The 26057-nt window shown below is 40.4% G+C and overlaps 1 protein-coding gene across 1 annotated transcript; it reads right to left on the reverse strand.

Annotated features, from left to right (window-relative positions):
- Positions 1–924: 924 nt before the first annotated feature.
- Positions 925–24295, reverse strand: TOMM70 (translocase of outer mitochondrial membrane 70). Its single transcript, XM_074156306.1, has 12 exons — positions 24041–24295; positions 14977–15150; positions 13577–13703; positions 10889–10998; positions 8839–8987; positions 7464–7671; positions 6728–6862; positions 5444–5551; positions 4611–4727; positions 2696–2793; positions 2086–2208; positions 925–1078 (listed from the first exon to the last, which is right to left on the reverse strand). Exons 1-12 carry the CDS (start codon positions 24293–24295, stop codon positions 925–927), a joined length of 1758 nt encoding a protein of 585 aa, XP_074012407.1.
- Between the last annotated feature and the right edge of the window lie 1762 nt (positions 24296–26057).

Raw genomic sequence — 26057 nt, forward strand, 5'->3', positions numbered from 1 at the left:
TGTAACACTTAAGCGAGAGCGTCAGAGATTACAAAGATTATATGCAAGCATGACCTTACCTTGGCAGCTCTACTCCCAGCAGTGCTTTCTGTTCTTGGGAAGTCCCTCTGAACCCTTCAGAACAATTTCCTGTGACATTCATGTAAGGACTGCTGCACAAGAACACAGCCTTTCTTCCAGTAAAGCCTAGGCTCAAGCAGTGTTGCCTGACCTTTTTCCCCAACCAGCCTGTGGACTAGCTCTCCTGTACAGTATGCTAGGGCTTTCTGGGGGGAGGACAAGGACTACTAAATGAATTCCCAAATAGCTGCCACAGGACTATTTCTAAGTACGTTATGCAGAGGGTGGGAGGGGCTTTAAGGGAAGATTGTGCATGCTTGCATATATTTACAGGGATTCTCTCCACATCTACTGACTTAAAAAAAACCTCTATTATTAAACAGTTTGAAAATTAATTTTTTCCTTTTTGCAAAATTAAAATCAACCCTCAAGGATTAATTGCATATAAAAAAGAAACCTATTTTACAGCACTGACTAGTATTACCTTTAAAATCAACAGGAAAAAACCCACATGCTGTAATATTCTTTGATAAAGCAAAAATCGCCCACAACATAATCACCCCAAATGAACCAATGTGAAGTTTTTATTTGCATGGCCAAAATACCTTCCTTTTGTTCCCCTGCAACTTTATTTCCCTTAAACACGCTTCAAGGTTTTTGCTGCAGAAGGAACAAGATGCAACACTGCATACTTCCTTGAACAACCACTCCCACAACACCTAAACATTTAACAGATGTAGCAAATGACAACACCACGAACGGGAAAAAACTAAGTTCCACCATTCAACATGGTCTGCAACAGCGTCTTTAGGGCTGGCTGAAGTGGGCAACTTCACTTTAGACGGTCGTTTCCTCCTCATTTCTTTACAGTGTTGGTGGTTTCAATCCATACTTCTTTGCAACTTCCGTCTGGGCATAGGCAGCATCACAGAGTGAGTAGAGGTGGGCCATCTCCATTTCAGATTTGGCCAGGTTGATAGCTTTGTTGAACATTTCAATGGCTTTATCCAGGTTACCTCTGAAATAAACCAAAATGCGGTCCAATTAAGATTGGCAAAGCAATCTCTTCATCTCTACAGCATCTTTTTTTACCTTCAGGACTTACGGTCTCCACTACTCACAGCTTAAAAGGACTTCAGAAGGAACCACCATGAGAACTAGTGATGATGAGAATGAGCGAACTGAGAGGAGTTGCTACCATGCCTAAGCAACCAGGACAGCTGTTTTAACAGCCTTCCTCTTGAGAGCCCCAACAGGTAGTAGTGGGAGATAAGATGTTCTCCACAGGACACCAAGTTTATTACAAAGATAATGCTGGGACAACTAAATGGACTCTCATCTCCCTTGAAAAGAGTTTGTATACTTAAGAGTAAAACTAGCAAAGATAAGAGCTCACATTATTTAAATGGGAAATGCTTGCCAAATTTCTTCTGGCAACAGTTTAATTGTCTGCCCTTTCAGTGGGCTAGACATGTAAAATAAAGACTCGACTACTCTCAGCTACACCCCAAACTTTTGCCCAATTGTAATACAATGCACAGTTACAGAATAGTGCGTTAGTCTTTCCTCGTTACCCTGGGAGCTTGCAAACTGCAGTCCTGTTGGAATTAAACCCAAACGGTCAGGCTTCAGAGTATAGCTCAGGATCCTCAGTACAAAAGGTCCAGTAAGATATGTTCATGGACTATATTAGATACACAGGAAGCCTAATAATGATTACAGAAGTCAGTTTAAATGCAGAAGGGATTTATTTAAACATACACAGACTCATCTGCATGTTGGCTAGTAAATATGAAATTGGTGAACATGGCAACTTACCAGATCACAAAGCAAAACTATGCCGTAGAGAAAGGCAGGCCTTCCCTAAGAGTTACAGAACAGAAATCAGGAATTTGGGTAAGAGCTGACCTTGCACAGCGCTGGGGAGAAGATCTTATGAAAAGCTAAAGATCCATGGGGAAATCTAAAGGACTGCTGTAATTTCAAAAGTAACAAAGAACTCTTAACACTGCAATTTAACATTACCTTTGCACTTCAATCGTTCCCATGGTTTCATATGCAAAATCACATTTGTTATCAATTTCAATGGCCTTGCTTATGAGTTCTAACCCTTTGTCTAAATCTTGCTTCCACTGGAGCTGAAGTAAACTGGAAGAGAAAATTCAGAAAAAACTTCACAATACTCCTCCCATAACCAAGATCATGTAAGCCCAAAAACGATCCCAAACTTTTTAAATCCCTAATGCAAGGTCGACCGCAACTTCACTGCTTTTAAAAAACATGTATGTGAAAGTCACTTTCAATAAGCCATGTTATCAGTTTAAAGACAAACTCATGTCAAGACAACTTGTTACAAGTTGTTTTATGAAAGAGAAAACTTCAGCACCAAGCTTAAATTAAACGGGGCCAAAGTAAGAGTCATATACTTTCAATTAGGAATGAACACTAATAAAACTTTACTGAAAATTTACAGTTTAGTCAAGAGTAACCACAGAAATACATTTAAGAGCACTAAACTGTTTTCACATAGTTATTTCTCCCGGCTAAACTTCTAAACACAAACATTCAATTACGGTTGATTCATCTAAACGTGTCAACTGCTCTTGACCAAAAAGATCGCAAACTCAATACATACCCTTTATGAACATATGTAGTGGCATTGTCTGGCTCAAGGTCAATGCATTTATCATACATTTCATCAGCCTTGCCAAACTGCTGTTGATCAGTCAGTGCCTGCATCAAAAGAGAAACCTGTATGTCAATATGCAACCAAAACATGCACTCTGCACTAGGCTAATTCTAATTAAAACTATATTGATGATGTGAGATTGGGTATAGCTCTCTTATCGTAATGCAGGCCAGGCACACCAGTTACCAGAATTAAGTTTCAGAATTGAGGCTTTTTAGATGGAAGTTGTAAAGCTTTAAGTGCAAAAATTACTAATCACAGTACCATCTGCAATGGGAGATCCACAGGCAACATAAGTGCACTGTGAGTAAAAACCATTCTAGAGCTCTGTACCTGCAAGTCTCAACTTCTTCCTTTTTCAAATGTACTTCTTTCAAAAAGAGATGCATCCATACTGCCTACCTACTTAAACACCTCATGCTTCACACTAGAACAAGCAGCACATTTTCTTGGAGAAATGACAGTCTCTGTTACAAGTGTACTCTGAACGTCTGTAGTAAACTCTGCTTGACCAATACACGGCATTTGTAGCAGAACAAAACTGTTATCCTAGTTCCACACATTTATCTCCCCAATTACCTAGAGAATCCCTGACGTCCATCAGGTGAGATCATAGAATCATTGAATCATAGAATTGTCCAGGTTGGAAGAGACCCTTGGAATCATCGAGTCCAACCATCTACCCTACACTACAAAGTTCTCCCCTATATCATATCCCCCAACACCACATCTAAACGTCTCTTAAACACATCCAGGGATGGTGACTCAACCACCTCCCTGGGCAGCCTATTCCAATGCCCGACCACTCTTTCTGTGAAAAATTCTTTCCTAATGTTCAGTCTAAACCTACCCTGCTGAAGCTTGAAGCCATTCCCTCTTGTTCTGTCATTAGTTACCTGTGCAAAGAGACCAGCACCAACCTCTCTACAGTGTCCTTTCAAGTAGTTGAAGAGAGTGACGAGGTCTCCCCTCAGCCTCCTCTTCCTCATACTAAACAGTCCCAGCTCCCTCAATCGCTCTTCATAAGATTTATTCTCCAGGCCCTTCACCAGCTTCGTTGCCCTCCTCTGCACTCGCTCCAGCACCTTGATATCTCTCTTGGATTGAGGTGCCCAAAACTGGACACAATACTCGAGGTGTGGCCTCACCAGTGCTGAGTACAGGGGCACAATCACCTCCCTACTTCTGCTGGTCACGCTATTTCTAATACAAGCCAGGATGCCGTTGGCTTTCTTGGCCACCTGGGCGCACTGCCGGCTCATATTCAGCCACTTGTCAATTAGAACCCCCAGGTCTCTTTCTTCCAGGCAGCTTTCCAGCCACACTTCCCCAAGCCTGTAGCGCTGCTTGGGGTTATTGTGGCCCAAATGCAGAACCTGGCACTTGCCCTTGTTGAAACTCATGCCATTGATGTTGGCCCAATGATCCAATCTATCTAGGTCTCTCTGTAGAGCTTCCCTATCCTCCTGGGAATCAACACTCCTGCTTAACTTGGTGTCATCTGCGAACTTGCTGATGATACACTCTATGTCCTTGTCGAGATCATCAATAAAGATGTTAAACAGAAATGGTCCTAACATGATGCCACACACATGCAGGAATCCAAGGGGAAATGTATGCCAGACCTCTGTCTCCTATTAATGACCCATGACTCTCATCACTTATATTCTTATTCACCAATTGCCCTCTACTTCCTCTACCCCAGAACACCCATACCCATACATTCAGGTAGCTTATTAAATACAGCATGTGTTATCCCAGAAGTCAAATATCTTCATATATTGTTTGAAGAAATATATGCTATCCAAGATAAAAGGTGCAAGGAAATGCAGCATTTTCTTTAAGAGGGAGAAAAATGTACCTGAGCATAGAGTGCATAGCCCTCAGCACACTTCGGAAATTTTTTTATGACATCTTCAAAGCCTTTCATGGCTACTTGCACAGGCAAAGGATTATTTCCTGTATAAGCTTGGCGATACTATTCGAGAAAAAAAAAAAAAAAAGAAAAAAGGGAAAAAATATGGAACACCACCACCAACAAAATGCCTCATCAGACTGTTACCTACTTCCCCAAGAGATGCATGCATCATAACAATTAAAGCTTCCACAATATGACGTGCTTGTACATCCTACCAAATCTTTTTTTTAGGAACCTACCATGAGTCCAAGTCTCTGGTAAAGTGGACTAGGAGAGGAGAAAGGGTGAAAGAAGAAAGCCATAAGGCCCGATAGTTGCCAATAGCCTCCCTCTGTTTCAAAAGCCTAGAAATTCCAAGCCTAAATTTCCTCCTTGTTCACACCATGCAAAGCTGTCCTCAGAAGATTCCTGCACGCAGAGGCATTGTACTAGCTTGAAATTGCTTCCAATTTCTTGAAGATGATAATTTTCCACAACATTAAAAGTTTATTTAAATCAATTTTATGTCATAAAATTAGAGTCAAGACGTGTGTTCCTCTACCACCAAACAGAAAAGATGACCTACTGTTTGAATAGTGAACATTGCAAAATTAAAGTAGCAAACCTTTACTCCAACTGAAGAAACTGTTGTATTATTTATCTTATTATTAAAAGATATTGAGATGTTTGTTGCCCTACTTTGCCATTAAATTGGAATAGAACAGAGAAACACATTATGTTTTACAGAACTCTTTAAAAAGCAAAAGCACCCAGATAAACACCAGCATGTTACCTACCAGGGCGAAACATTTCTGTGCTTGAGCCAAGGCAGAATCGGGTCGCAATCGGATACATTCATCAAAGTCTTCCACAGCCTCTTCAATTTGGTCAAGCAGGATTTTCAGCTAGCCAGAATGAAAGAAGATCCTATTTCTGCATTTAATCTGTGCTTCAGACACTTACATGATAATTCAGTTAGCGGCAGTTACTCATATCGTCTCCAGTTCAGTTTTAGAACTGCCTAGAAACCTACAAAACCCATGACTAAAAATCACTGCCATAAAATAACAGAGCCACCAGTGAAACTTCAGCCTCGTGCACAAAAAGACAACGTTCACATGTAAGGGATTGAGAATGCTTGCATTTTAGACTGTTGCTGTCACTGCTTTAGCATTATGTCCAGTCTCCAAAGCTATGCTGTTATTTTCTCAAGTTGCTTTCCCTTGCTGTAGTTAATGCCTGAGGACTATTTGGATTTCGAAACATTTTGGCTTTCCCAGCTTGCATTTCAACGATTATTTTTTTTTTTTTGACATTCTCATTCCTCCACGAGAGCGGAGCTCACTTCATCATCCTTTTACTTTACTGTGAAGCTACTGTAAAACACTAATTTTTCAATCTGCAGAAAGCTTTCAAACCCTTCAATCAACAGATAACGCCATTCTTATTTCTGAGGGCTAAAGAGATCTACTGCATTCATGGAGAGAGGCACTTGATCCGTGGAAGTCTTCCTTATGAATACGACTTAGCATATCTGCATATGGTAGTGTTTCCTTTTCCTTCCAGCATCTTTTATATTACAGTTCTGTGGAAGCAGGCCTTTCTAGGCCGAGAAATTAGTCAAGGACACAGCAGCATCACAAGCCAGAGGGGGATGAGCTGAACAGATGCAAGTCTAGGCCGCAGATGCCCAGTTATCAGGAACACACCTTACATCCTCTGTAACAAAGTTTCTTTCTATGCAGATGCTACTCTGCCATATCAGGCCCCTTCAAAGAGCAGCTTATATCTGCTGTAAAAGTAGTAGGGCTTCTATACATTTAAGTCAGGGTTCATATCGATAGAGGGCTGAACCTCTGTCACTTTGTGTTCTCCTATAGCTACAGAAATAAACTGCTTCTGCCTGACCTGAACCTGCAAATCAGACTGCGTGTTTATTCTGCAACAGTTCCAAACTAGGAGTTCATGTTCTTCCGCCACAAACAGTACACAGTGTCTCCGATGATGTACTGATCTTTATTCCTCTTTTAGTATATATTGAAATATTCAAGTATTGGGACAAAATCTCTAACGTTTCTTACTTGTCCTCGATGGTGGTAAACATCTGCATTCTGAGGGTCAATATCAGCAGCCATGTTAAAGTCTTGAGTGGACAGCACAGGCTGCTGCTGCTGCATATACATACTTCCTCGTTTGATTAGAGCATTAGCTCGGAGCTGTAAAAAAAGTTCAAAGAAGCATTAGCCACTCCAACATTCCTCCAGATTTAAGGCTTTGTTACAATTACAGTAAATTTTTCATTTGACTGGTTTCTCCCACTGACAGATTTCATTCATTCTAAGCAGGAATAAATTTCATATTGACTCTAAATGAATCAATTCCCTTGCTTAATCTCAAATGTGTCAGCCTATGCTTCCACGTCGGTGGATTTTCAACCCCCAAAAAATCTTTTAAAAGACAGGTTCCCTACGCTTACATGTAGGTCAGCATTTTTTGAAGCAGTTCAATATGCAAGTACAATTAATGTTTTTTCTCGTATTTATGAGCTGATTTTTCAGACTGGACAAGCCTCCAATTCATTTAACTTCCACTGTACTTTAGTTTGTACTACTTAACCACAGCCGTCTCAAAAATAAACAGGCCCTTGAAAAACAATTTGTCAGGAATAAAAAGACAAAATGGTAAATAAACCAGAAGATTCCCATTAAAGTATCTGAAAACTTGGGAAAACAAGCTCTTGAACTATACTGCAAGTTTATCACCTGACTTCTACGTTTTCTCAACCCAAACTACAATCCAGCTGTGAGAGAGTCTTACCTTCACATTTGCATCTTCCATGCTGATGACCTGATCTAGGTCTGGTTTGGCAGCATTTGCATTGCCAATAAGTAAGTAGAAAGTAGCTCGCAGAAGCAAAGCTTCTGCCATGTATTTTCCCTTTGCTTCAATTTCTTTTGTGCTTTCACTGATAATTTTGTCATAGTTCTCTTCTTCCATATATTGTTTTGCTCTCAAATAGCCAGAGCTGTAAACGATGTAAGAACAGTTGTATATATACACGCATTTACTGAACACTGCAATTTCAATTCAGACTTTTCATTAAATCATAACAAATGCTAACTTTTACTATACTCAGTTACAATACCGGCATTATAAGTAAAGTTAGAAATATTCCTGGATGGAGCCATCACAGACTGAAAACAATTCAGCCAAAAAGACGCCCAAATGACATTGGAAGAAACACATTTTAAAGTTCTTGAACTTGAGCTTTATTTGTACCTTGAAAATTTTTTTCACATTAAGGACAGCGATGATCTCTGCCTTAAAACAAGAGGTCTGTGATGGAATTCCAGGTCAGAAAAGTGAAATATTAAACTTAGCAATGTGCAGTTTATACGTGGAAGAAAGGATTTCACAGCAAAAATTAGAGTAAGCACTGCCTTGTCCTCAACTAAGTGTCCTGGATTCAGTGAATCTGCCTGCAGATCAGGACATTCTTACTTAAAAAAAAATAAAAATTCATAATGCCATATGCAATGGTTTCCATACTAACAACAGTGTTATCTTCCAAAAATAAACTGGAAAGCAGCAGAGTAAGTTAAAGCACCATCCATGTGGTGCTCAAGCTCCACTCGAAAAAAAAAAAAAAAAAAAGAAAAACCTCAAGCTTTTCTTTGTCAGAGCAAACCTCTCATTTATGTGCTATTTGGTTCCAGAAAGATAAAACACCTTTCAGCCTCAGTTGCTGTAAAGTCATTGTTTTATTAACAGAGACCCTTTTCCTAGATTGTCTTCTCCCTTCCAATCCAAAGACTAACTTGCTTGCTTTCTTGGAAACTCTCCTTCGGTATAAAACATTCCTTTCTGCAGAAGCATCATTCAGCACTATCCAGTCCTCCCATCTCCTAAGCTTTACTATGGTACTGTAGCAAGTATTCAGCAGATCTTCCCAATCTTAGCGTCCTTCCTCTATTTAGTGGATCAAAGCCACCTCCAGTTTGGGACTAGGCAGTCAGCTTTCATAAAAGTTTCATTTTTAATACTGTTCTCATTTCCTACGCTCACTTTATTACCATAGGATTTCCTATGCCAGGTACTATAAAAACCAACAGCAAGTTACACTGAGCAGAATGTCAAAATCACCGAAAACTTAATTCCGATACCAAACAATTCCCAACTGTACTGTACTCACTTTTCGTTTACTTCAGAAGCCTCTCCCTCCTTATCCTTATCTTCATCTGATTTCTCTCCCTTAAGCAAAGGCTGGGAGATTATATCATCTGTGAAAGAACTGAAGTAGGATTTAATGAACTGTGGTGAGGGCATCAGAGGCTCACGATTCTGAAACAGAGAAATGTAATTTCCAGTCATTAGATGGAAAGATCAGAGGGTAAATATGGAGATGGATAAAAAAAAAAAGTGATTATAAAAAAATTCATTCATGAAAGAAGCAATGTATGACTTTCCACTATCCCATTTGATAGTCTGATATTTTTGATCTGACAGTTTGACATTTAGGGATTATTTAAGCTTCAGATCGCAACACAATACCCATCACCAGTAGAAATAAAGATATTCAAATGAGAAGGGAGATAGTATATTTCTGCATGTGTGGATATAAATGAGGACTCTTAGGATATCATAAGATATTGGGTAGATGTACTAAAGCAGTATCTCTGCACATGAATTGGGTGAAAAATGCAAGCTGGCAGTTTGAGCGTAGATTCTGAATGGCAATTAGCCCTTTTCTCCAGGTTGTCCAAGAGAAGCTGCTGTCTATCACTACACTGAAGACTAAAGAGGCAATATCCTAATTCTACATGGAGCTTGGCCCAGATGCCACACATCAAGTGTGCCACATGACACTACAAGTCCCAGAAGTAAAACCTCTCAGGTACAAAATCCAAAAAATATTTCTCGCTCAAAATGAAAACTGCACAAAAGAATTACAATTCAATGTCTCCTGCAATAAAAGTCTCAATGCACCCTTCTGAATTTCTCTATTAAGCTATACCATAATACTGCCTATTTGAAGCACACCTATTTTATGATGCTACCACCACCACACTAATAGCACAATTCGTTTTTTGTTACCTCGACACCACAGCTTTATGTGACTTTCTATAGGAAAGAAATTCAGCATCTCTCAACCAACACCGATTTCAGTACTTCAACCACCATCACAAAAAACAAGTAAGAATGTTTTAATGTCTGTCCCAAATTTTTTGTAAGCCTACAGCCACTTAAAATGACTGCTCCTGGCTATTCCTATACTTCCATAGGTCTCTTTTCTGCAGTTTCCAAAAGTTACCACAAAGACATCCAAGTGCCAAAATAGAAAAGTAAAAGTATGAGCACCTATTTACAGAAATGGAACAGAAACAGCCTGTGACTGAATGCCACAAGTAATCTGTGGTATTTAGAAGATGAAAGCATATTTTTCAAGACAAAATCGTGAAGTCTGACCACTAATAAAAAGATGTGACTTTGCACTGCACCATTTTTTCTTAAGCAATGGGTTTTTTTTTGCTTTTCTTTAATATTAAAAAAACCCAAAACTAAGAACAAAAAAACCCCAACAAAACAAACAAACAAAAAAAAAACCCCAAACACACCACAACCTTAAAACAGTATTTTTTTGCTCCTTTCTAAAATTTAGGAATTGTGCTGTCAATTTAATCTTTCCTACATTAAATTTCTATTTATAAAGCCAAGAATAACTTAGGGGGAAAAGTCCTCAATCATCATCCTTCTCATTTTCAGCTACTCATTATGTATGGAACCAACATTTTAATGCATTTTCAACTATTATTTATAAACCTTGCTATCTCAACACACATACCTAACTCAACCACCTGATGCGCAACTGAACATTTGGCTACTGCTGTTCCAATACACTCTGTTTCCATTATGTTGCAAGTCCAGAAAAGCCCCATGTAGGACAGCACAGCAACTCAGGGTGTCTCCTGAATGTCACAATAAATTTGATTATTAAAAAGGAAACAATTGTTAAGAAATAGACCTCTCTTCCCTACTGAGGTTTCCAAAACTTTGGACAGGTCCCAGAGAAAAACAATATTGGTACAACAGTAGCTTCGTACAAAACCATTCATGTCAATTCTTACACTTCAGCGGATGAAGACAAGTGACTTGCTTACAACAATTAACAGAATGCCAACAATCAACATCTCAACAACCAGTCAGGTGAAACCAGAATTTGTCAGCAACACCACAAGTCCTACCTTGTATTTCTCTTTGGCCTTTTCTTTTCCAAGGAGTTTAAGAACTTTATCAGCTAATAACATACTTTGCTGGTTTTGGAAGGCTTCTAAAATGCAGACTGCAGTGACATCTAGGAAACAACATACAAAAAGTGAGATTAAAGACAAATTCTGATAGTCACTGGAGTACACTACCATGTGCCCCTATTACAATGAGTCACTGCCAAACTAATACACTTCCTGTTCAAGGGTAAAAGCCTCTGTTTCCAGCTTGCTGTATTTACCATTGTTTCCAAGGTGCAAATCTGTATCCAAAATGATCTTTTTGTGATAAAAGAACTTTGTGACAGTGAATGGAAGAAATTACACTTATTTTTATCTGGAGACAAGCACAGTTTGAGGAACAATGAAAATGTATACCTCCAGCAGGGACTTTCACCATTTTGAAACTTTGAGGATAGCAATTATGTTCATATTATGTTTGCATTAAGAGTGCTAGCACAGCTTCTCTTCTGGGACTGGTCCTAATTTTCCACTTTGAAAATTAAATTCACATTCGGTCTCATCACATCTTGCCTCTTCCTCAGTTTAAGAACTTCCCATATTATATCTCAAATTTTTCTGCTCACCTCTGTGACTTTGCAATGGAGCAAGTTTATGAGAAATACCTTGCTGGCCTATTTAAAGTGCTAGCCCATATCACATCACTTTCATTCAAACACAGAAGCCTCTGTAAATGTTAACCCATTGCTGCCCGAATCATGCTTTGCAACATCAGATGCGTTCTTACGGTGCACTAACAGGGTCCTCTAGTTAATGCAATACTGCCACTGATTTTTCCTATTTAATTTTCACTTAAACATCAGTCAAGATGAACAGTTTGGACTCGAAATTCAAACAGCATATTGTCTGCATGCACTTGAAAAGCAAATATTTTACCCTGGAGGTTTACAATAGTTGCTGTAATTCTACACTGCTATAGGTACTACTATGCCATTATTTATACAGAATCTCCCCACAACTCTGGCTGGCACGGTCAAGAAGAACATCAGAGTCCCTGGGAAACCATGCCATGCCCAGAAAGAGGGTGAAAGATAGTGTGCAGTAGTACCGCGCTATACAACCTTAGCAGACACGCTTTGCCCAAAGCGGGCAGATGTAAACTAGTACCTGGACTTGGGTGAAGCAGTACCATTTTCCCAAATTATACTGCCAGGGATCATCGGAGGGCGTTCTCACTGGTGGTGGGCGGCATTTTTTTGTTGTTGTTGTTTTTTTGTTTTGTTTGATTTTGCTTTCCTCCACTCTATGGACATACCCTACTTCCTAGGATTTTACTGGCCATATGTGGTCGGCAGGTAAAAGGAGTATTGTACTAGAAAGCCAGTGTAGTTCAGAAAAAGCAAGTAATTTTCAGAACTGAAAAAAACTGCAACCTAAAAATCAAACACAAATCAATAATTGTGTTTGATGTTTGATATTTTGGATTTATCAAAATAATTGCTACAAACATTAAAAAAGAGTGATGTTTAAAAGCTATCCTACTACGGCAGGGACACAATCTTTCTTGGGGCTTTTCTCTTGTCTGTGGCAAGTACATGAGGTGTAGATGTTATTATAGCACTCTAGAAGTGCAGCTGTTAGTCAACTAGTGATTACAAAGGACTACAATAAATGACCCAAGTAGTCCTTTTCTAGTCACTATGGTTTTACAGGGCAGAAAGGTATTCTGCCAGCAGATAAATAAATAGACAGATAAATAAAACTTCCACATCTTATTTACCTTTTAAGCTAGCAGACCTAATTCTTAGCTGTTACACATAATTAAACTAATTTAACAATCAGATATGCCAGTCAGAGCATTGCCTTATTTTCTGTCCTTCTTTGATAATGAGCACAGCTGAAAATTTCATTTGCCTTTTAACCTTACATCAGCAGCAATTATTTCACTTGATGAAATGTAAATGGGTCCTTCAGTTCAGGGTCCCTTAGTTCAAAAGGGCTCTCAGACAACACGCCTGACCTGCAGTTCTCCTTTATTTGCATGGCTTCTCAGCCACACCTTCCTCACAGTTCAAAATATATTCTGTTCAGAATAGTATTTGGAAGGATTTGACACAGTAGTTTCTGCCAAATACATAGTGTTGATATTTTAAAATAAGGTAAAATCTGTTCCAATTTTCGTAACAGTTATACATCAGAACGAAACGCTACTGAAGCCATTTTCCCTTTAATAATTGCCAAATGTATTTAAATTACTGTAATACTCTTGTTTCTGACTGTGCTTCTCCACCTCCAAAACCACCTTGGTTTCTGTTGTAGTACCATTTCTCCAGAACAAACAGCAAAGGAAGTGTGTTTACTGTATGTAAGTAGAACAACTGTTGTCTGGATTACCCACTCAGTATGTGAGATGATTCTATTCTAAAGCTTAGGGAGTTTCCTGGAAAAAGAATACCTTGAGTGACTACAGTAACATCAACTTCTCAGCAGCTATTTCAGATGTAAGCAGATGACAGATTGAAAAATGGGGAAAGGTTTCTTCTTACAAGAGAAGAAAATGTATTTGCAGTAGCTATGAATGGTTTAAAATAGATAATTCTGTATTACTGTAGTTACAGAGTAAAAACAAAACAATCCCAGAAATTATCATCTCCAAGGCACCTAAGCTAGTTCCACTTTTAAGTATACACATCAAGAGACACTCACCTTCTAAACATTCCTTCTTATTGTCTAGCTTCTCATGAGCCTTTGCGCGTCTAAAGAGAGCTTTTACATATTTAGGATTAAGCTCAACAGCCTTTGTGCAGTCTTGTGCCACTTCGGTATATTTTTGCTGTGGGTAGAAAAACAACCCAGTGAGAGAGGCCCTACTCAGCTGCATTATATGAGCTTTCCACTACCAACTCCAGGGTCATGCCCACCTAACAGTAGCTGCAGTTCCCAGGGCTCTGGTTCTACCTGCTTGCTTCTATTGCTGCAAGTTTCTCAGTAAGAAACTGCGAGGCACCACTGGAAGCCACCTGCACCAGAAGAGCCACAAAACAGAAAAGGAATTCCTACAGAAAAACGAAACCAAACAGTTGTACAAAGCACATGGGAGAAGATAATGAGTTGATGCGAAGATGCTTGCAGGAGGTAACATTGGGACTGAAAGACTGGTACAAAACAAATAGAAGAAAAAAGATGAAAACATAATGAAAACCAACAAACAAGTTTAACAAAGTGCTAAAACACTTTTTTAAAAAAAAAATTATTTCAATTTACTATGCTCTGTTAATACAAAGGGATGATAAATGAGTATGTAGGAGTAAAGATGGTCAAGGGTATTAAGAACTTAAAATCCATTTATCAGCAAAATTGATGATCAAAACAGGCTTTTTCAATAACTGTGAAAGAGAACACATACATTTGGGATTCATTATGGCATGACTTAGTGTTATAAGTAGTATTTGATTAGACAAGAACTGTTTTATCTCTCCTCTAAATTTCAAGTCTAGATTTCTCTAATCACACAGTCTCTCACTTGATACTTCACACTGTACAAAGCCAATTTTTCCACTCTTTTATACAGCTCACCAACTTGACCTCATAAGCAAATCTATTCATACCATAATAAACACCACTGGTTGACTTCCAAAACTACTATCAAGTACACTCAACTATCAAGTAAAAGGTACGTCCACATGTGCAAAATTTAGTTTTAGGGCTTTAGTAGGATTTCTGTGATTTTTTTGTTTAATTTTTGAAGTAGCAATCTTCCAAAATATTGGGCCTTTCACCTAACTAATAAACACTCTACTAGAGAGAAGTAAAATTAACTTATATACAAGTGAACTGTTCCAGAGGATACGAAATTAAATCCTTGTCTTACAAGAAAGGGACACATAAGAATCACATAAGATAGACTGAGAATATTTAACAGAAAATAATTTTACTTATATATGGAAAAGTATGATAAGCTAGTGAAAAACAGTTGCAAGCAATGGCATCTTGTTGTGAAGGCATCAGGTATCACCACCTGTAACCTTTCAGTGGATAAGTGACAAAATACACAATTTACAGTGAAACTTTTTAGAATAAACACATAATTATCGTTAATTTCTTACCAGTTGTTCATAGGCAGCTGCTCTATTTTGATAGAAGGTAGAAAGATCAAGGTTTTTCTCAGGAGGGCACAGGCTGATAGCCTCAGTATAACACTGAATAGCTTGCTCATATTTTCCTGCTTTAAAATATTTGTTTCCTTTGTTCTTGGCTGCTTGGGCTCTATCAAGGGGGGTCTGAAAAAGAAAGTGATAGGTCAGTTCAAATAAGAAAAGCATAACCGCATGCAAACTATGCACTTAAGGGCTGATTTTCAAAGATATAAAATGGATCTGAGTGGTAAACTAGCTTAGACTTCTGAAAACCTTCCTCTTTCAAATTCCTGGAAAAACACAAAAGATTTTCTTTTGCAAGTATATCAGATAGGAGACCAACTTTTCAAAAGATTCACTACAATGGTATTAAACAATGCAGTGATTTCTCTTTGGAAAGCTAAACAGGTTCTAATCTTACGTGACTGGTGATCAGAAGAATCAATGAGATGTTACTTCTCCAAAGACCAAATATATGAAGACAACAAACCCCTCAAAGCAATTAAAATAGGAAAAATTTCCTACTGAAATACATACAGCTTATAAGACCAGAGCTGACCCAGCAGACTATGAATTAAATAAGGAAAACACTTTGTGGAAAGACCTACTGAGCAAGACGAATAAAGTCTGTAAGGAAAAGAATGTTTTGCCTTCCATACACTAGACAAAGAGGAGTTAACTTTACAGTTAGCTCCTCTACAGCTTCACACAACCTGCTTCATCCAACTGCTATTACAAAGTGCTGGACCATCGTGGTCTGTCATTCTTAGTAGAGGATGGAAAACTTTGCTAACTGGCTTATGACTTTGCTAAATGGATCTTTACATTCTGAACTGTCTGTTGGCCATCCTCATTTCTACAAAAACTACCTGTAACCCCTAGATTTACAGATGTTATCAAATGTTGTGGTTTATAAGGAACCAGGCATAAAAAGCCTCTCTTTATCAAAGGTGTATGACTCACATTCAAGAAATACAGAGCTGCAAAAGATGTCAACATTCATCTTCTGGATTTCTGCTCCTCTTTCAGAGACTAGCTTCAGGGATCAACATTTTGGGGCAGTTCAGGCTAACCTACCAGGCTGAAATGAACACAGGTATGAGCATACATGCTATTCTACCAACCTCTCTGAGGAGGGAAACAGTACAAACTGGGGGCAGTAATACCTTAAACAATAGCTGCAGGATTCACCACGTCTCACCTGTGTTCAATCACACACACTGCAAAGATCATCTAGGATTAGCTGGCAATTGTCAGTGCTGCTTTTTGACCATACTTCTGCCTCCTCTCCCTGCCCCATGCACTGCCAGCATCTAACACCCACAGATTGCTGGAAGACAAACTTCAAAGCATCTTTACATTTTATCAGACACTTTCCCTTGATGTCAGCTCATTTCATGCCAGTCTGGTCATTTTTAGAATCTAAATGATTTTTAGAACTGAAAACCTGACGGTAACCCAGGAGTTGCTGTACAATCCCTCTTTTAAGGCCTGGTTTCCAATCATACCATGGCAGAATCAGATCTAGTTCCTACATAAAAATGGGCATCCAAATAGACTAGAAATATCCTACAGGCACTCTCCTGAGGAGTGTGACTTACCAGTGCAACCATATAAGGGAGAGAATTTCTTAAATGCCCCTACTGCCAGAAAAGCTGTTCTCTCACAGGCCACCAATAACTGGGCACCAATCTGCACCATCTCCATTGTTCACAGAACAAGATAATCTGCAGGGCTTTTACACTTCTGTTCTTTAATGATTTACATTCAAATTGATAAAAGATTATTAACTTCACCCCTTTTGGTACCCTGTGTGTAACTCTATGGATACATAAACTAGAATTAGATTGCAACTACTTTTCCTGAGAGCCAAGTAAGTGTGTATTTGATAAGTTGTTTCTTTAAAACTCAACCAGCTGAGGGCCAACTCAGAAAAGGTTACATTTACTTCAAGTATGTCCTAAATTTAGCTCCCAATACAACAACCTTCTCTTTTAACTAAGGGAAGGTTTATGTATATGCAGCAAACTTAAAGGCATGAAAGCTTGAATTTTTCCCTCTGCATTTCTACAGCAAATGATATTAGAAACATCTTTGTGAAATAATCTACAAAATTCCCCTCTGTTCCAATTTACTTGGTACCAAAAAGAAAAACACAAGATGTGGGCTATGTTGTAACATTCGGGGCTGTGTTCCCAGTATGAAAATTATTTAAAACTGCAAAGATTAAGCCTACACTTACTACTTTATGATCAATGCCGACTCCTTTAGCCCAGGCATCTATTACCCCAATATGCACCTCAGGCTGACCAGTCCATCTGCTCCATCCTATGCACTTTGGCAGCCCTGCACCACAATCCCTGCCTGAAGACACATGCTACAGATGAGGACTGCAATGGCTGCTCCAGTGTCAGGTGTGGGATAGGAATTGTAAATGGAAGGAAGAAATCTGTAGTTCTGGGGCTGCCACTGCTGCTCTGCTGGTTCTTGGGAAGCATTAAGTCTTCAGACAAGCCTAAGTGCATGCAACAGGGACCAAGAACTTTAGAAAGTATGGGCATGATGCCACAGGAAAACCCCTTAAAATTAGTAAGTCTGTTATCAGAGTAAGCTTTGAATAACAGTAGTAGGACCACAGAGCCAACTGTACAGAAATGAATCATCAAATAGATGCTAGCTCCATGGTTACTCTCTGCCCCATGCATTGCATGACGCGAGAAATTTGGGGGTAGGGAGTCAGGAGTTAAAGCATAAGATGCTACCATGTAATGAAGTCAGTAACAGTGCCCATGGAAAGAAAGAAATCAACTTTTTGTTTGTTTATGCTGCCTTAAACTACACTCGTAGCTCTTAGATGGTTTACCTCTGCAACCGTAGTCACACTATTCTGCCAGTCCTCAGTATGCATGCAATACGCCATTGAATTGAATGGCCAACTTTTTAAACGCAAATGTTGATACAGCTCAGTAGCATCAGTAAGCCCATTGTGATAAGGACTTACATGAAAAAATAAAGTCACTTAGCATCTTGTATGCATGAAAAATGAATCCCACACAGACTGCACAGAAAGTGTGCATTAAAAAGAACAAAATGTTGTATTGATGTTTTGAAGCCCAAACGCTGATAAAACACAGTGCCAAGTTTTAAACTGAACCCTTTTTCTAAATCACGATCCTGATGATCTCATCAGTATTTACTTAGCAGTCATGAAACTCTTCTACCATAGAAAACATAGCAGAAAGTAGTGGATTAATTTACAGCTTTGGTATATAACTGATCAGCTGACGAAACAAAAAAACCAAACACACACACACACAAAAATACAACTTTTATGTTAATTTTGTGAATTTTTAAATATTCATAACTTTTTGTTTTTTTTAAAAAAAGCTCGATAACTTCTGTTTAAATTACATATTCAACTTAAATAACTGCAGTATAACCTGATGAAGCCAAAACCACCAAAAAACTAAGTATCATGAGTCTCTTCTTTTGCTTTGGTATGTTTTTGTTGTTTGTTGTTGTGCTGGGGTTTTTGTTTGATTTTTGTTCTGTTTTGGTGGGGTTTTTTGGTTTTGTTTTAAAAATTATATTAAAGAACTCATGTCACATTACATACTGCAACACCTTTTCATAATAGCACAAATAACAATACAGAAATTCATTCTTAACATAAGATCAGCTTTTGAAAGTTTGTCAAGCCTTAGATTTAACCCTGATGAAATTTCAAAGCTGCTGCTTCTCAGCCCTCCAGTCCTTCTCAGTTGCTACACTGAAAAGTCACACAAACACAAAACTCATTATGCAAGGAAACTTCATGTACCTCATGCACAAGTAATCAAAAAATCTCACACTTTCTTCCATTTTCTTGCAAATGTAATAATTCTAGACATTATTTTCCAATTTCATTGCTTCTCCTCACCTGACCCACTGCCATTCTATGTGGTGCACTGGATATTATTTGTCCCTAAGGTGAAGGTCTTCATTGAACAAGAAAAACTCAGTTTGTCATCTTCTAGTCGAAGAATTTGTGCAGTAAGCAAACCAGCTCAATAAAATGAATGCAAGTTCATCATCAATTAACTGCCAAGGCAGTATAAACAAATAGCTCAGAAGTTATCTGCAGTTATGTAAAAAATAACATCTCAACACTCGGGACCACTTTCAGCAACTGTTGACTAACAAGTCTTAGAGTTTAAGCCAAAGGACACTTGTGTATTTGAGAATCACTCAGTTATCTAAGTAACTAAACAAGCAGATTGCTAACAGTCTGACGACTAGACAGCGCTGACAAAAATTTCTTAACTATTACTTTAACCTCAGCAAATGTGCTTTTCTCATTAAATGTTCAGAAACTTCATGCAAACAACAGCAACTTAACAGCAGCAGACTGCCAGCTGTGAGAATAATAAAGCTTAGTAACCCCCAGCAACTGAACTGGCAGTTGAGAAGTTTATATATTTGAGGGAGATTGTTTTTTAAAGCGGAACAAGAAATTTGCTGCCAGCGAATGACAACAGTGATTCACAGAGGCACGAGCAGTGAGTTTCAGCATTTTCTTTTGGTTGAAAAGGATTTGCATGAGCCCTTGTCTGACAGATGACATGGAAAGGAACTACCGTTTCAGCCACCTTAATTCATCAACTTGCAAAAAAAGCTCTAGTCTAGACCTTTTCTTTCTTCTCCAAGTGACAGGATCCTCTTGATGAGATCCTCCTGACGAGGCACCAAAAGCAGCGTTGTTTTCTGAATACTTGCTGCTACTGAACACCTATCTTCCTCCTCCTTTTTCACTAATGTTCATCCCAAGTCTTGTCTCAGACCTATACTGGAAAGGTATTAACCAAGTCTAAATAGTTTTAAGCTTCTTCTTAGCACTAAAGCCACTATGAGAAAAAGCACATCCACATGAGTTTAAGACGTAAAGCAAGGAAGGAGGGACTATAGTTAGAAATAACTAAGCTTAAATTTACAGTACAATTTCTCAGCATTCTCCATCAGTCACCTTCCTTTCAAATGAGTTTCCCATTCACACCTACCAGGAACAAGCAAGCTGCATGGGAGCTGCCCAGAGTCTAGCAATTGTCCTACTGCTATTACCACAATTTTAAAAGTTTCTACATCTGTCCACTATAGCTGGCCTGAAACATAGAAGACTTACAGTAGGCTGATAGTGAGATTTATTTGGCAACAGATGCACAGTACAACAGAAAGAACTTTTAACATACTTTGCTTAAATCAATTCAGAGTAAGTGACACCATAAATGTTTAATTTGTTCATACAGTTATTTAATGCCACAGCGGTGAGATAGGCAACATTCAACAATTGCTATTAAAATAGATACTGGAAAAAAGCCATAGTAGTTGGCTGTTGATCCCAGTATCCAGCACCACACAAGTCAAGGAGCTGGGCCACGTTCACCCACCATTGCACTTAAGTGACTATATCCAGCTCGGAGGAAAACATGCAAAGAGAGCGAACTGCTGTGGACCCAAACGGGTTTGTCTGCAATATACAATGCCATACGGCTGACTGAACAATTCAAGAATCTCTGCTCAACGCTTCCTTGCATACCAAAAACAGAGGGTTGGCCTACGAATTTGCTGAAAGAGGCAAGGGTTGAGATTTGGACTATCACAGACTCGCAAAAGGAAATGATTTCAACTTAAGGAGAAAAAAATACTGGAGCAACCAACACATCACCTCGCTGACTAACCAGTGCTCGCTCCCAACAGAAAAGGACGGTATAAACTTACTAAGAAGTTATCATGGAATAAGTAAAAAAACATGAATCAACTGGGTATCAAACAATTAATGCAATAAATGCAAAGCAGTTTACCTCTCCAATGTGTTTAAGTTATACAGCATTCACTACACAGAGCACATAAAAAGCAACTGCTGTTACTGAGTAACTAAACCACATTCCAACTAAATTATGAGAAATAACGACAACTTCTGTAATTAAGAGATGCAATTTGACTTCCTGACCTTTGAGTAATCCATAGATGCAGTTTTATCATCAGCACTTGACTGGTCCAAGAATACCAGTATACTGTACTGTTGAGGAGCTGTGTTTACAGGAGAAGGAATCTCAGAAGTAGTTCAGCTTTTCCCAATATAGCACCTACACTAAGGGCTTCTGCCAACACAACGTCAGTCACAGATCACACACTTGGCCAGTGCATCTATGCCAGGAGAACCCTTTAGTGCAGACACAGCCTGGGGAAAAAGTGTGAGGCCTCTGCAGCAGGTAAAACAAAAGCTTGAACTGCATGCAGAATAGTAAAAAGTCTGAAAAAGGAACAATGAAGATTTTAGACTTGAGATATTTTGAAAGAGCAAAAAAAAATTCAAGGTCATGTCTTCAGAAACAGTAAATAGAGCATCAAATGGATATAAAAATGGATTTTTTTAAAATGCACAAAAAAGTCTGTGTTCTAAGTTACAATTATGAGTAAAAGAGTAAGTTGCCTCGCACATTCACACACAGAGAGCTGTTGGTAACCCATTCACTATTGACCTACGTGTTTTCTAAAGTACTTCTCTCTTGTGTTTAAACTGTGTAAAGAACTACTGGCTCTTACTCACTGTACAGATTTGTATTTGAAATCTGACAGTTTAAAAAAAAAACCTCATTATTATTAAAATTAGAAGGGCAGACCAATGCAATGCAGGTAGCTAACAAGTAAAGCACCTGCATCGGCTGTACTTCCAATAATATCCATTACTAATAAAATACTTATGAATACATTAAAACTACATGGCATCAACTCTATAGATGTGAGGAAGACAATCCTCCTCACACACATAAAGCTGTCAAGGGAACCTGCAGCCACATTAATTTTCCTGCTGCAGCCATATTTTGACCAGTTGGATGATTGCCTCATGTAATCAGGCAAATCTGATACCATCTCCTACAGTGTTCCTAAGTAACACCCCTCATCTCTTTACAGTAAGCAATGACACTCTTCAAGAAACTCTGGATCATACCACTCAACCATATACTTATTCTTAGATGCACAGAGCCTTCCAGTAATTTAATTTGTGGAGCAATCCAGAGAGCCAGGCACACAATATTTTATATCAAGTGCTATGTAAGTGTTTTAAAAGTTTTAAGAGCTTGCTTCAAGTACAACTACAGAATGACTACAAACCACTCAATGGTACATACTGCAATCCAGAAATACAATCAAGAAATCCAGAGTTAACATACTAACAGCAAAGTCACTGCAGCTACAGAAAGGTCACAAGCAGCCTACAAAAACCAGAGCTCGCACGTAGCAAACACTGCCGTAAATACGCCAGATGCTGTTTGCAGCCACAAGCCAAAGTTACCACAGTAAACAAAGTCTGAATTTGTCCTCTGTACACTACTTACTCTGTACTGTTGCCCATGAAGGAACAAATCACTGCATTCAAGTAACTGCCTCCAGGTCCAACACAGGTTTTGCAGCTCACTAGCTTCCGGGAATGCCTGAGGGTACCTATGATTCACTAGCTATGGAAGTTGTCACCCTCCTCACCACTCCCATATGTTCCTGCCACTGCCCGTCCACTCGTGTAACACTAGTCTTCATCACCAAAATGCTCGTTAAAACTGACCTTTTCCAATCTCCCAAAGTTGAGTTTTTTCTCTCCTGATCATTTCAGAGAGGAAGTTTAAACGGTGGTCTGACAGTTCTGAGCATTTCAGGTGGTACATGAATGGGAGAAGAAAATGCAGGAATACCTTGATGGGATTTTTTTTATCAAAGCGAATGCATTTACCAAATTCACCATTTCAAACATGCTTGTCAATTGTAACCTCACCTCAGTAATACAACACGACCATCACAATACAGCTGTGACTGCAGATGTGTTGAAAGTACATTTTAGAGGCATGTTTCCGCATACAGTTATATAAGAGAATCACGAATCTCATCTGGACTCTGATTTTCCATGTTGTCCTTCAATTTTTGCATAGACTGTTTTATCTGAAAATTCTCAGAATGGCAGTTTGCCACAGGATACATGTAAGTTTTGAAAGTGTATCTATTGAGGCAAACTCTACTCTGAAATTTCATTCACTTGAACTGTAAAATGCTTTTACATTTTCATGGAAAACATTTCACTTAGAAAAATATTGTGATTGTGTTTCCTTTCCGCTCTGCTGTATCCCACAGACCTCAGATGAACACTCAGGAGATCACAGATTTCCTTTTCAAAATGCCATACCTCGTTGCCCTCTACAACTACCTCAAAGGAGGGTGTAGAGAGGTGGGTGTTGGCCTCTTCTCCCAAGGGAATAATGACAGGACCAGAGGAAATGGTCTAAAGTTGCGGCACGGGAGGTTTAGATTAGATATTAGGAAGAATTACTTTACTGAGAGAGTGGTCAGGCACTGGAAAAGCCTGCCCAGGGAGGTGGTGGAGTCGCCATCCCTGGAGGTATTTAAGAAACATGTAGATGTGCACTTCAGGGCATGCTCTCGTGGCTGAGATTGTGGGGGTCTTTTGTGTGTGTATGGTCGGACTCGGTGATCTCAGAGGTCCTTTCCAACCATGAGGATTCTGTGATTCCTGGAAGCAACTTACTCGCAGCGGCTCTACACCTCAGAAGCAGGAGTAAGTTCACCCAACGGCAGCGTGCTGTCAGACCTATACTCACCTGCCTGATGCGGACTTCACGACAAGATGCGTTCAACGACGCACTTTTTCTCCACGTACCAGCAGTGGAACAGATACACGCACTCCCAGCAAAGGACCGCCAACCGCAGCACGACCAGGCGCCAGCCGTGAGCGTTAATGGGCTGCCGAGCGACGAGAGCTCCGCGGTTACACGGGGCCCGACCTGCCGCCTGCTTCATGCCGCGCCCCACCGGGGAGGCCGCCCCAGCCTGGCTCCCTCCCCTCACACTCGTCCTCGGCGACCGGGACCGCCACTTTGACGTCCCCGCCGTTAAAAGCGGCCCTTCGTTCCCCTCCCTCCCCGCCACCCACTCCCACAGCGCCGGGGGGGGAAGGGTCCGCGCCGACCGCCGCCAGGCGCGCGCTCACCATCTCCTCATGGCCGGGCCCATCGGGCTGCCCGCCGCCGCCGCCGCAGGGCCCGGGGCTCGCCCGCCCCTCGGGGGTCTTCCGCTCGTTCGCGCCCTTGCCGCCACCGCCGCGGCGGGCCGCCCGCCGCCCCCACAGGTAAAGCGCGCCGGCGCCCAGCAGAATCGGCGCCCCCAGCACCAACGCCAGCTGCCAGCGGGACAGCCCCGAGCTGCCGCCACCGCCCGCCGCCTCCACGGGCTTCGAGGCGGCCATGACGCGCTCACACGGCCGCCCGCGGGAGGGGAGGGGAGCGAAGAGAAGGGGTCACCGGACACGCGGGGAACGCCGGGAGGGCAGGGGTCGGGCAAGCACTTCCGGCTGCCACACCGCCCGGCCCCGCCACCTGCTGGAGCGGCGGTGTCACTGCATGGCGCCCCCCAGCGGCGGCCCCGTGCGAGGGCGCCCCGGGGGCGGTGGGGTGCAAGGGGGCGGGGTGACTCTAGGTGTACGTGAGGTGTTAGCCCTAAAAAGTGTGAGTGTATCTTTGGGTCCGGATTAATTTTGTGCAGAAGGAGGTTCTGGACGGCCAACATACAGGGCTGAGGTGAAGTTTCCAGGACCTTTTACTGGAGCGTTTTACTTGCCCAGAGTTGCCCAGAGAAGTTGTGGATGCCCCTTCCCTGGAAGTGTTCAAGACCAGGTTGGATAAGGCTTTGAGCAACCTGCTCTAGTGAGAGGTGGCAGGGGGGTTGGAACTCGATGATCTTTAAGGTCCCTTCCAACCCAAACCATTCTGTGATTCTACGATTTTGAGGCAAAATTATCCTTGTTATAAATGCCATTTTTCATCTCTTTCAGTTATCAATTGAATCTGTCCTAAAAAAAATATTTAATATGCAATGCTGGAATTTTATATATGCTACATATACATATGCATTCTATGTATGTAAGTCTATGCCTACTCAGCATCCTTACCTGTGGGCAGAGGAAGCTTATGTTTCAGTCTCCACTGATTTCCCTGCAGGACTCACTTGAGGATGAAGAGGAGTCATCTTTAATACTTTTTGATACTCAGATAACAATAGTTATCTCATACCTAGAAATTTTATTGTAGGCAGGAGGGAAATGGAAGGGATCTGTGTGAAGACACGTATTGCACTGAAGAAAAAAAGGACTGAAAATAAAACCAGTAAGATTGCAAAGCAAATACATCAGGGGTCCAATTAAAATGTTTGCTGCTGGTCTATGAGTCAATATATCTTGGTGCCTGGTAGTAAACAGCTTGAGCTGTGTCTCACTTAATTTATGGATTATTACTATTTACGTAAGCATATTTTGCCAAAGCTGTGGGACAGCCTCTCTCCCATTTTTCCCTGTCACCTGTCTCAGCATGGCAGAAGCATTTCCTGCTCCACATGATGCACTACAGTTCTGTCTCGTATGTTAAAAAGAAGAAATTTGAGCCATACAATAGAAAATATGTATCAAAATGCTGATAGCTTTCTACTGGAACAGCCTAAATTCCACCCATGGGATGCTTTCTATGAGCCAGTAAAGGCCTTCAAATATCCTGTCCTGTACAGGCTGGTAGCCTCAAGGACGTAAGTCAAATTTAGGCTGTCAGAATATGGCCAGGAGTGTTCTTCCCCACCTGGAGAATCTACCTACACATTCTTATTCTTGCTTCAGGTGTATATTTACTGTACTGTTTTGCAGGTATTGCCCTCGCTCCCGTCCATCTGCGCCTCTGCTGAGAAGCAGCTTGCTGCAGGTTTGGTTATGTCTCCAAGTTCTGACATACAACATCTGAGGATATGCTGTCTGCATACCTGCGTGCTCCAGGGCCCTGTGCTAATCACAGGCTCATCTGCCCTGGACAAGGTAAAACTTGGGCACATAAGCTTCCATGACCAATTGGTCCCCTCACCCCTATTATTCAGAATGAAGAGTCCTGTACCCAAACTGTACTTAAAGAGTATTGTACTTAAACCTCAACTTACACCCACATGAATGAAACTGGAGTTTTGTTACTACA

Source organism: Numenius arquata, chromosome 1, assembly GCF_964106895.1.
Source record: "Numenius arquata chromosome 1, bNumArq3.hap1.1, whole genome shotgun sequence".
NCBI classification, from domain to species: Eukaryota; Metazoa; Chordata; class Aves; order Charadriiformes; family Scolopacidae; genus Numenius; species Numenius arquata.

What these genes read in the sequence shown, in the direction of transcription:
- TOMM70 (XM_074156306.1), bottom strand. Translation starts at nt 24,295, where the DNA reads ATGGCCGCCTCGAAGCCCGTGGAGGCGGCGGGCGGTGGCGGCAGCTCG. An exon ending in AGGCCAAAGAGAAATACAAG is followed by an intron (nt 8,988 to 10,888) that starts GTAGGACTTGTG and finishes TCTCTGTTTCAG; the next exon opens with AATCGTGAGCCTCTGATGCC. An exon ending in CACAGAAATGTTTCGCCCTG is followed by an intron (nt 4,728 to 5,443) that starts GTAGGTAACATG and finishes TTTCTCGAATAG; the next exon opens with TATCGCCAAGCTTATACAGG.